Source organism: Hyla sarda, chromosome 11 (genome assembly GCF_029499605.1).
Source record: "Hyla sarda isolate aHylSar1 chromosome 11, aHylSar1.hap1, whole genome shotgun sequence".
In the NCBI taxonomy this organism is placed as follows: Eukaryota; Metazoa; Chordata; class Amphibia; order Anura; family Hylidae; genus Hyla; species Hyla sarda.
In genome coordinates, this window is record NC_079199.1 from 7,156,317 (window position 1) to 7,167,269 (window position 10,953).

General features: G+C 53.1%; 1 protein-coding gene across 1 annotated transcript in view; it reads right to left on the minus strand.

The window, feature by feature from the left end:
- The window catches only part of DDHD1 (DDHD domain containing 1), a 56,209-nt gene extending 45,686 nt beyond the window's left edge, over positions 1-10,523 (minus strand). The window contains exon 1 of the mRNA XM_056545991.1: positions 9,733-10,523. Coding sequence (XP_056401966.1) covers positions 9,733-10,327 — 595 coding nt within the window. The 5' untranslated portion in view covers positions 10,328-10,523. The remainder of the gene's footprint in view (positions 1-9,732) is intronic.
- Between the last annotated feature and the right edge of the window lie 430 nt (positions 10,524-10,953).

Below are 10,953 nucleotides of genomic sequence, written 5' to 3' on the forward strand. Positions count from 1 at the left end.
GTAAGGATCCAATTATAGGGACGACCCTCTATATGTAAGGATCCACTTATAGGGACGACCCTCTATATGTAAGGATCCAATTATAGGGACAACCCTCTATATGTAAGGATCCAATTATAGGGACGACCCTCTATATGTAAGGATCCAATTATAGGGACGACCCTCTATATGTAAGGATCCAGTTATAGGGACGACCCTCTATATGTAAGGATCCAATTATAGGGACGACCCTCTATATGTAAGGATCCAATTATAGGGACGACCCTCTATATGTAAGGATCCAATTATAGGGACGACCCTCTATATGTAAGGATCCAATTATAGGGACGACCCTCTATATGTAAGGATCCAGTTATAGGGACGACCCTCTATATGTAAGGATCCAATTATAGGGACGACCCTCTATATGTAAGGACCCTATTATAGGGACGACCCTCTATATGTAAGGATCCAATTATAGGGACGACCCTCTATATGTAAGGATCCAGTTATAGGGACGACCCTCTATATGTAAGGACCCAATTATAGGGACGACCCTCTATATGTAAGGATCCAATTATAGGGACGACCCTCTTTATATGTAAGGACCCAATTATAGGGACGACCCTCTATATGTAAGGACCCAATTATAGGGACGACCCTCTATATGTAAGGATCCAATTATAGGGACGACCCTCTATATGTAAGGACCCAATTATAGGGACGACCCTCTATATGTAAGGACCCAATTATAGGGACGACCCTCTATATGTAAGGACCCAATTATAGGGACGACCCTCTATATGTAAGGATCCAGTTATAGGGACGATCCTCTATATGTAAGGATCCAGTTATAGGGACGACCCTCTATATGTAAGGATCCAATTATAGGGACGACCCTCTATATGTAAGGATCCAATTATAGGGACGACCCTCTATATGTAAGGATCCAATTATAGGGACGACCCTCTACATGTAAGGATCCAGTTATAGGGACGATCCTCTATATGTAAGGATCCAGTTATAGGGACGACCCTCTATATGTAAGGATGCAGTTATAGGGACGACCCTCTATATGTAAGGACCCAATTATAGGGACGACCCTCTATATGTATAGGATCCAATTATAGGGACGACCCTCTATATGTAAGGATCCAGTTATAGGGACGACCCTCTATATGTAAGGATCCAATTATAGGGACGACCCTCTATATGTAAGGATCCAGTTATAGGGACGACCCTCTATATGTAAGGATCCAGCTATAGGGACGACCCTCTATATGTATGCATTTGTTTCCCCATTAAATATAATCCTCGAATAAGAGGATATGGGCTGCCGGCACTTTCTGTGTTAATCCTCGACATATGGCGCAAAAGTGAATTCTACGTAACCTGTGTAAATAAAGGGACTCCGACGCTGCAGTCCTATATATAAAAAGGATGGTTAAAGGATCTGAGGCTAAAGGGATTAAAGCTTAGGGGATAAAGCGGCTCAGAGAACGGCCAGAGCAGGGGAAGGGCTAAACCCGCTGATCTACGGCCGCCGCTGCCTGACGTGTGTCCCCGTCTTATCACTGAAACTATCAAAGCATCATGGCGTCCGCGCTGCATAGATGATGCCATGGGACAGCGTTTTCTAACCAGAGTGCCTCCCGCTGTTGCAAAACTACAACTCCCAGCATGCCCGGACAGCCTTCGCCCGCTCCCCCGGTAGCCCTGCCTACGCCCGCTCCCCCGGTAGCCCTGCCTACGCCCGCTCCCCCGGTAGCCCTGCCTACGCCCGCTCCCCCGGTAGCCCTGCCTACGCCCGCTCCCCCGGTAGCCCTGCCTACGCCCGCTCCCCCGGTAGCCCTGCCTACGCTCGCTCCCCCCCCCCCCCCCCGAAGTTCTCCCTATGCCCGCTCTCCCCGGTAGTTCTCCCTACGCCCGCTCCCCCCGGTAGTTCTCCCTACGCCCGCTCCCCCCGGTAGTTCTCCCTACGGCCCGCTCTCCCTGGAGTTCTCCCTACGCCTGCTCCCCCCGGAGTTCTCCCTATGGTGTATGCTCACCTAGCTGTAATAGGATCTAACACAGATGCTGATAAAGCTGCAGACAGAGCGCAGCAGCGTCACCCACAGCAGGGAGACATTTCCTTCACTGCCCCTGACTGGTTCAATGAGGTTTTATTGGCACAGGGCATCTACTGGAAATTTCCACCCTACGCCACCTGCCGCTAATGGAACAAGATTTTATATATTCTGTAATATAAGGCTATGTCTGGGTGAAGCATTTCATGAGGATCAGCATGACATGTCGGCCCCTTCATTGTAGAACTGGCACAGCGCTGCCCCCTTGTCTACATGGATCTGTCTGGTACTGCAGCTGAGTCTCCCCCAACCCCCCCCCCCCCCCCAATCCTGTTGCAAAACTACAACTCCCAATAATCCTGACAGCTGACGGTTGTCAAACAACTGCTGTTGAGCCACACTACGAGCTGTCAAAGCATGATGGGAGTTGTAGTTGGGCCACGGTTCTATGGATCCTTCAACCACTATTGGCCATATGCATTGTTTCCCAACTAGTGTTCCTCCAACTATTGCAAAACTACAACTCCCAGCATACCCTATCCTAAGGATAGGGGATAAGTTTCAGATCGCAGGGGCCCATACAGGGCCCCCAACCGCTGGGACCCCCCCGCGATCTCCCATACAGGGCCCCCGACCACTGGGACCCCCCCCGCGATCTCCCATACAGGGCCCCCGACCACTGGGACCCCCCCGCGATCTCCCATACAGGGCCCCCGACCTCCCATAGAGTTGTATTGAGGGGGAGCTTCAGCAGCTGCCTCATGCTGTGGTCGACACCGCCCCCTTTCCACAGGCTGCCGGGGCCCTGTACTGGAGAGCGCGGGGAGTCCCAGCAGTCGGACCCCCTCTGATCTGAAACGTATCCCTTATCCTTAGGACAGGGGGTAAGTTTTCCAGTGTTGTAATACTTATTTTAAGGTGAACTCCAGTACATAAGTTGTTATCCCCTCTCACAGGATAGATAATAAGTGTCTGATGGTAGCGGGGGTGGTGGTCTTCTGCGGGGCACCCCGGCTCCCCTCATGCACAAAGCGGTGGCTGACATGCCCTCTCCATGTATCTCTAAATTTCCCCTTTAAAGGAGTTGTATAGTGAAATATAACGTATCCTGTATCCAAAGCCTAGGGGATAAGTTATAGAATATAAAAATAACTGATCCCCTATCCAGCGCTCGGACCCCTCGCGATCTCCTGAACAGGGCCCTGGAAGTTGGCTGGAAGGGGGCGTGCCAACCCCCCCAATAGAGATACATGGAGGCGGTGTGCTGGCTGCAGCTTCCCATGGGGGTCGGACGGCCGCTTCCGGCAAACTCCTGGGGCCCCGTGCAGGAGATCGCGAGGGGTCCGAGCGCTGGATAGGGGATCAGTTATTTTTGACTAGACTACTCCTTTAATCCGAGTAATGAACGTATGCAGGGTGGGGTCTATGATAGCTATCCCTGGCCACATCAGACGATCATTTTGGGGTTAGAGACCCCTCCCCCACAAGACACACTGGACAACTCCTTTATATACAGTAATATCCGTGAAGAGATTACAGCAGGATGCGGAGAGCGGGGGCAGGGCAGCCTTGGCATATGATGTCATCGCTGTGTAACAGATGCCAGGGCTGCCCACCCAGCCGCGGGTCACATAAGATCACTAAGATCTGCCAACACGTCTGTGTCCTGTGAGAAGGAGGAGACGGAACCGGGGACAACAAGGGGACAAAAGGGAAGCGAAGGAACAACCATAAAAGTCCAAAGTATCGATGTGACGGGTTATCGAGGGTTTAGATTTATAACCAGCACGAGATGAGGAGGGCACTGTGGTATACGGGCCGGCGAGCACTGGGTGGAGTGGGCAGACATACTGGGGGGCACTGTACTGGGGAACCTGTGGGTATAAGGGGTAGTGAGTTGTGGGGGCAGTAGACATTAGGGGCACTCAATATTGGGGAAGAGACATTGGGGGGCACTGTGTTTATAGGGGTGTCCTCATAGGGGCACTGTAGGAATTGGGCGGCAATGTGTATTAGTGGGCTGCTAGATACATTGGGGGGCACTATATAAATATTGGGGGGCACTATATATATTATATAGTGGGGGGCACTCACGGTTCCAGTAGACTGGGTAGCACTCCCCTCAGGCCCTGAATATAGTGGGGGGGGGGGGGGCACTGTGTGTGTGTATATATATATATATATATATATATTGGGGGGCACTGTATATATAGTGGGGGGCACTGTATATATTGGGGGGGGGGCACTCACGGTTCCAGTAGACCGGGTAGCACTCCCCCTCAGGATCTGTATATATAGTGGGGGGCACTGCATATAGTGGGGGGGGGGCTTGTATATATATTGGGGGGCACTGTATATATGGGGGGGCTTGTATATAGTGGGGGGCACTCACGGTTCCAGTAGACCGGGTAGCACTCCCCCTCAGGATCTGTATATATATATTGGGGGGCACTGTATATATAGTGGGGGGTGCACTGTGTATATATTGGGGGGCACTGTATATATAGTGGGGGGCACTGTGTATATATTGGGGGGCACTCACGGTTCCAGTAGACCGGGTAGCACTTCCCCTCAGGATCTGTATATATAGTGGGGGGCACTATATATATGGGGGGCACTCACGGTTCCAGTAGACCGGGTAGCACGCCCCCTCAGGCCCTGTATATATATTGGGGGGCACTGTATATATAGTGGGGGGGCACTGTATATATAGTGCGGGCACTGTATATATTGGGGGGCACTCACGGTTCCAGTAGACCGGGTAGCACCCCCCTCAGGATCTGTATATATTGGGGGGCACTATCGGTTCCAGTAGACCGGATAGCACTCCCCCTCAGGATCTGTATATATTGGGGGGCACTGTATATATTGGGGGGCACTCACGGTTCCAGTAGACCGGGTAGCACTCCACCTCAGGATCTGTATATATTGGGGGGCCCTGTATATATTAGGGGGCACTCACGGTTCCAGTAGACCGGGTAGCACTCCCCCTCAGGATCTGTATATATAGTGGGGGGCACTGCATATAGTGGGGGGCACTGTATATATATTAGGGGGGCCAGTATATAGTGGGGGGCACTCACGGTTACAGTAGACCGGGTAGCACTCCCCTTCAGGATCTGTATATATATTGGGGGCCCTGTATATATTTGGGGGAGCACTCACGGTTCCAGTAGACCGGGTAGCACTCCCCCTCAGGATCTGTATATATTGGGGGGCACTGTGTATATATATTGGGGGCCCTGTATATATATTGGGGGCACTGTATATATTGGGGGGCACTCACGGTTCCAGTAGACCGGGTAGCACTCCCCCTCAGGATCTGTATATATTGGGGGGCCCTGTATATATTTGGGGGGCACTCACGGTTCCAGTAGACCAGGTAGCACTCTCCCTCAGGATCTGTATATATTGTGGGGCACTGTGTATATATATTGGGGGCCCTGTATATATATTGGGGGGCCCTGTTTATATTGGGGGGCACTCACGGTTCCAGTAGACCGGGTAGCACTCCCCCTCAGGATCTGTATATATTGGGGGGCCCTGTATATATTTGGGGGGCACTCACGGTTCCAGTAGACCAGGTAGCACTCTCCCTCAGGATCTGTATATATTGTGGGGGCACTGTGTATATATATTGGGGGCCCTGTATATATTGGGGGGCACTCACGGTTCCAGTTGACCGGGTAGCACTCCCCCTCAGGATCTGTATATATTGGGGGGCACTGTGTATATATATATTGGGGGGCCCTGTATATATTTGGGGGGCACTCACGGTTCCAGTAGACCGGGTAGCACTCCCCCTCAGGATCTGTATATATTGGGGGCACTGTGTATATATATATATTGGGGGGCCCTGTGTATATATATATTTGGGGGGGCACTCACGGTTCCAGTAGACCGGGTAGCACTCCCCCTCAGGATCTGTATATATTGGGGGCACTGTGTATATATATATATTGGGGGGCCCTGTGTACATATATATTTGGGGGGCACTCACGGTTCCAGTAGACCGGGTAGCACTCCCCCTCAGGATCTGTATATATTGGGGGGCCCTGTATATATTTGGGGGGCACTCACGGTTCCAGTAGACCAGGTAGCACTCCCCCTCAGGATCTGTATATATTGTGGGGCACTGTGTATATATATTGGGGGGCACTCACGGTTCCAGTAGACCGGGTAGCACTCCCCCTCAGGATCTGTATATATTGGGGGCACTGTGTATATATATATATTGGGGGGCCCTGTGTATATATATATTTGGGGGGCACTCACGGTTCCAGTAGACCGGGTAGCACTCCCCCTCAGGATCTGTATATATTGGGGGCCCTGTATATATATTGGGGGGCACTCACGGTTCCAGTAGACCGGGTAGCACTCCCCCTCAGGATCTGTATATATTGGGGGGCACTGTGTATATATATATTGGGGGGCCCTGTATATATTTGGGGGGCACTCACGGTTCCAGTAGACCGGGTAGCACTCCCCTCAGGATCTGTATATATTGGGGGGCCCTGTATATATATATATATATTTGGGGGGGCACTCACGGTTCCAGTAGACCGGGTAGCACTCCCCCTCAGGATCTGTATATATTGGGGGGCACTGTGTATATATATTGGGGGCCCTGTATATATATTGGGGGGCACTCACGGTTCCAGTAGACCGGGTAGCACTCCCCCTCAGGATCTGTATATATTGGGGGGCACTGTGTATATATATTGGGGGCCCTGTGTATATATATTGGGGGGCACTGTATATATTTGGGGGGGGCACTCACGGTTCCAGTAGACCGGGTAGCACTCCCCCTCAGGATCTGTATATATTGGGGGGCACTGTGTATATATATTGGGGGCCCTGTATATATATTGGGGGGCACTGTATATATTTGGGGGGGGGCACTCACGGTTCCAGTAGACCGGGTAGCACTCCCCCTCAGGATCTGTATATATTGGGGGGCACTGTGTATATATTGGGGGGCACTGTATATATAGTGGGGGGCACTGTATATATAGTGGGGGGCACTCACGGTTCCAGTAGACCGGGTAGCACTCCCCCTCAGGATCTGTATATATTGGGGGCACTGTGTATATATAGTGGGGGGCACTGTATATATTGGGGGGCACTGTATATATTGGGTGGCCTGTGTATATATTGGGGGCCCTGTGTATATATTGGGGGGGCCCTGTATATATAGTGGGGGGGCCCTGTATATATAGTGGGGGGCCCTGTATATATAGTGGGGGGCCCTGTATATATAGTGGGGGGCCCTGTATATATAGTGGGGGGCACTGTATATATAGTGGGGGGCACTGTATATATAGTGGGGGGCACTGTATATATAGTGGGGGGCACTGTATATATAGTGGGGGGCACTGTATATATAGTGGGGGGCACTGTATATATAGTGGGGGGCACTGTATATATAGTGGGGGGCACTCACGGTTCCAGTAGACCGGGTAGCACTCCCCCTCAGGATCTGTATATATTGGGGGGCACTGTGTATATATATTGAGGGGCACTGTGTGTATATATTGGGGGGCACTGTGTATATATTGGGGGGCCCTGTGTACATATATATTTGGGGGGGGCACTCACGGTTCCAGTAGACCGGGTAGCACTCCTCCTCAGGATCTGTATATATTGGGGGCACTGTGTATATATATATTGGGGGCACTGTGTATATATATTGGCGGGGGGGCACTGTGTATATATAGTGGGGGGCACTCACGGTTCCAGTAGACCGGGTAGCACCCCCCCTCAGGATCTGTATATATTGGGGGGCCCTGTGTATATATAGTGGGGGGCACTGTATATATTGGGGGGCACTCACGGTTCCAGTAGACCGGGTAGCACTCCTCCTCAGGATCTGTATATATTGGGGGCACTGTGTATATATATTGGGGGGGGGGGGCACTGTGTATATATAGTGGGGGGCACTCACGGTTCCAGTAGACCGGGTAGCACTCCCCCTCAGGATCTGTATATATTGGGGGGCCCTGTGTATATATAGTGGGGGGCACTGTATATATTGGGGGGCACTCACGGTTCCAGTAGACCGGGTAGCACTCCCCCTCAGGATCTGTATATATTGGGGGCCCTGTATATATATTGGGGGGCCCTGTATATATTGGGGGGCACTGTATATATTGGGGGGGGGCACTCACGGTTCCAGTAGACCGGGTAGCACTCCCCCTCAGGATCTGTATATATTGGGGGCCCTGTATATATATTGGGGGGCACTGTATATATTTGGGGGGGGGGCACTCACGGTTCCAGTAGACCGGGTAGCACTCCCCCTCAGGATCTGTATATATTGGGGGCACTGTGTATATATATATTGGGGGGCCCTGTGTATATATATATTTGGGGGGGGCACTCACGGTTCCAGTAGACCGGGTAGCACTCCCCCTCAGGATCTGTATATATTGGGGGCCCTGTATATATATTGGGGGGCACTGTATATATTGGGGGGGCACTCACGGTTCCAGTAGACCGGGTAGCACTCCCCCTCAGGATCTGTATATATTGGGGGGGGCACTCACGGTTCCAGTAGACCGGGTAGCACTCCCCCTCAGGATCTGTATATATTGGGGGCCCTGTATATATATATTGGGGGGCCCTGTGTATATATAGTGGGGGGCACTCACGGTTCCAGTAGACCGGGTAGCACTCCTCCTCAGGATCTGTATATATTGGGGGCACTGTGTATATATATATTGGGGGCACTGTGTATATATATTGGCGGGGGGGCACTGTGTATATATAGTGGGGGGCACTCACGGTTCCAGTAGACCGGGTAGCACCCCCCCTCAGGATCTGTATATATTGGGGGGCCCTGTGTATATATAGTGGGGGGCACTGTATATATTGGGGGGCACTCACGGTTCCAGTAGACCGGGTAGCACTCCTCCTCAGGATCTGTATATATTGGGGGCCCTGTATATATATTGGGGGGCCCTGTATATATTGGGGGGCACTGTATATATTGGGGGGGGGCACTCACGGTTCCAGTAGACCGGGTAGCACTCCCCCTCAGGATCTGTATATATTGGGGGCCCTGTATATATATTGGGGGGCACTGTATATATTTGGGGGGGGGGGGGCACTCACGGTTCCAGTAGACCGGGTAGCACTCCCCCTCAGGATCTGTATATATTGGGGGCACTGTGTATATATATATTGGGGGGCCCTGTGTATATATATATTTGGGGGGGGCACTCACGGTTCCAGTAGACCGGGTAGCACTCCCCCTCAGGATCTGTATATATTGGGGGCCCTGTATATATATTGGGGGGCACTGTATATATTGGGGGGGCACTCACGGTTCCAGTAGACCGGGTAGCACTCCCCCTCAGGATCTGTATATATTGGGGGCCCTGTATATATATATTGGGGGGCCCTGTGTATATATAGTGGGGGGCCCTGTGTATATATAGTGGGGGGCCCTGTATATATTGGGGGGGCACTCACGGTTCCAGTAGACCGGGTAGCACTCCCCCTCAGGATCTGTATATATTGGGGGCCCTGTATATATATTGGGGGGCCCAGTGTATATATATATTTGGGGGGGCACTCACGGTTCCAGTAGACCGGGTAGCACTCCCCCTCAGGATCTGTATATATTGGGGGCCCTGTATATATATTGGGGGGCCCAGTGTATATATATATTTGGGGGGGCACTCACGGTTCCAGTAGACCGGGTAGCACTCCCCCTCGGTGACGTCCACCTCGTACAGGCCGCTCCGCACACACACCGGCTCGATCTTCGCCACCTCCCCGATGTGCACCAGGTCCAGGCCGCCCGCCGGCTCCGCCGTGTCCCCCGGTTCCCCGTCCTCCGGGGCGCTGAGCTCCAGCAGGCGGCGGTAGGCCAGCTCGATGCGCAGGGAGTCGTAGCCTATGAACGGTTTCCAGCTCTTCTTCTCCTCCCGGTAGAACCAGCGAACCTCCTCCGCTCCCAGCTCGGTGACGATCTCATAACGGGGCCGGGAGCTGCTGGAGCGCGTCCTCCGCCGGCCCGGGAGCTGCAGGCTGCTGTCCTCCGCCTCCTCCCCCTCAGACGGGGACCCGGCCAGCCCCGGGGGGAAGTCATGTCCGCTCAGGTGCAGCTCCAGGGACATAGGAGAGCGGCGGCGGCGGCGGGAGGAGGAGGAGGTGGGGCCCCGGGGATCGTGCCCTTCCTCTCCCCCGGCCTCCCCGTCCTCCTCTTCTTCCTCTTCCTCCTCCTCCCAGTCGCACTCGCCGTTCTTCTCCGGTGACCGGTGTCCGGAGTGACTCATGCCGCCGGCGATGTCCCGCTTCTCTCTGTGCTCATGAATCCTCGGGGCCCCGGCATGGAGGCCGCTGACTCCGTTATCTCCTGAGCCGGTCACACACCGGGCGCGTCCCCGCAGCCGCCTTCACGAGTCCCCCTGACGTGCGCGCCACCCTACCCTCCAACCGGCCGCTCAGCTCGGGAACCGCGTCACGTGATGCACAGCGGGGTCATGTGACTCCAGGGATGCTGCTGCGGCTGTCAGGGAGGGGACAGGCGACATCTTGGAGCTGCGGCTCCTGCAAAACTACAACTCCCAGCCAGGGGCGTAGCTATAGGGCAGTGTTTCCAAACCAGTGTGCCTCCAGCTGTTGCAAAACTACATCTCCCAGCCAGGGGCGTAGCTATAGGGCAGTGTTTCCCAACCAGTGTGCCTCCAGCTGTTGCAAAACTACATCTCCCAGCCAGGGGCATAGCTGTAGGGCAGTGTGCCTCCAGCTGTTGCAAAACTACAATTCCCAGCCAGTGGTGTAGCTATAGGGCAGTGTTTCCCAACCAGTGTGCCTCCAGCTGTTGCAAAACTACATCTCCCAGCCAGGGGCGTAGCTATAGGGCAGTGTTTGCCAACCAGTGTGCTTCCAGCTGTTGCAA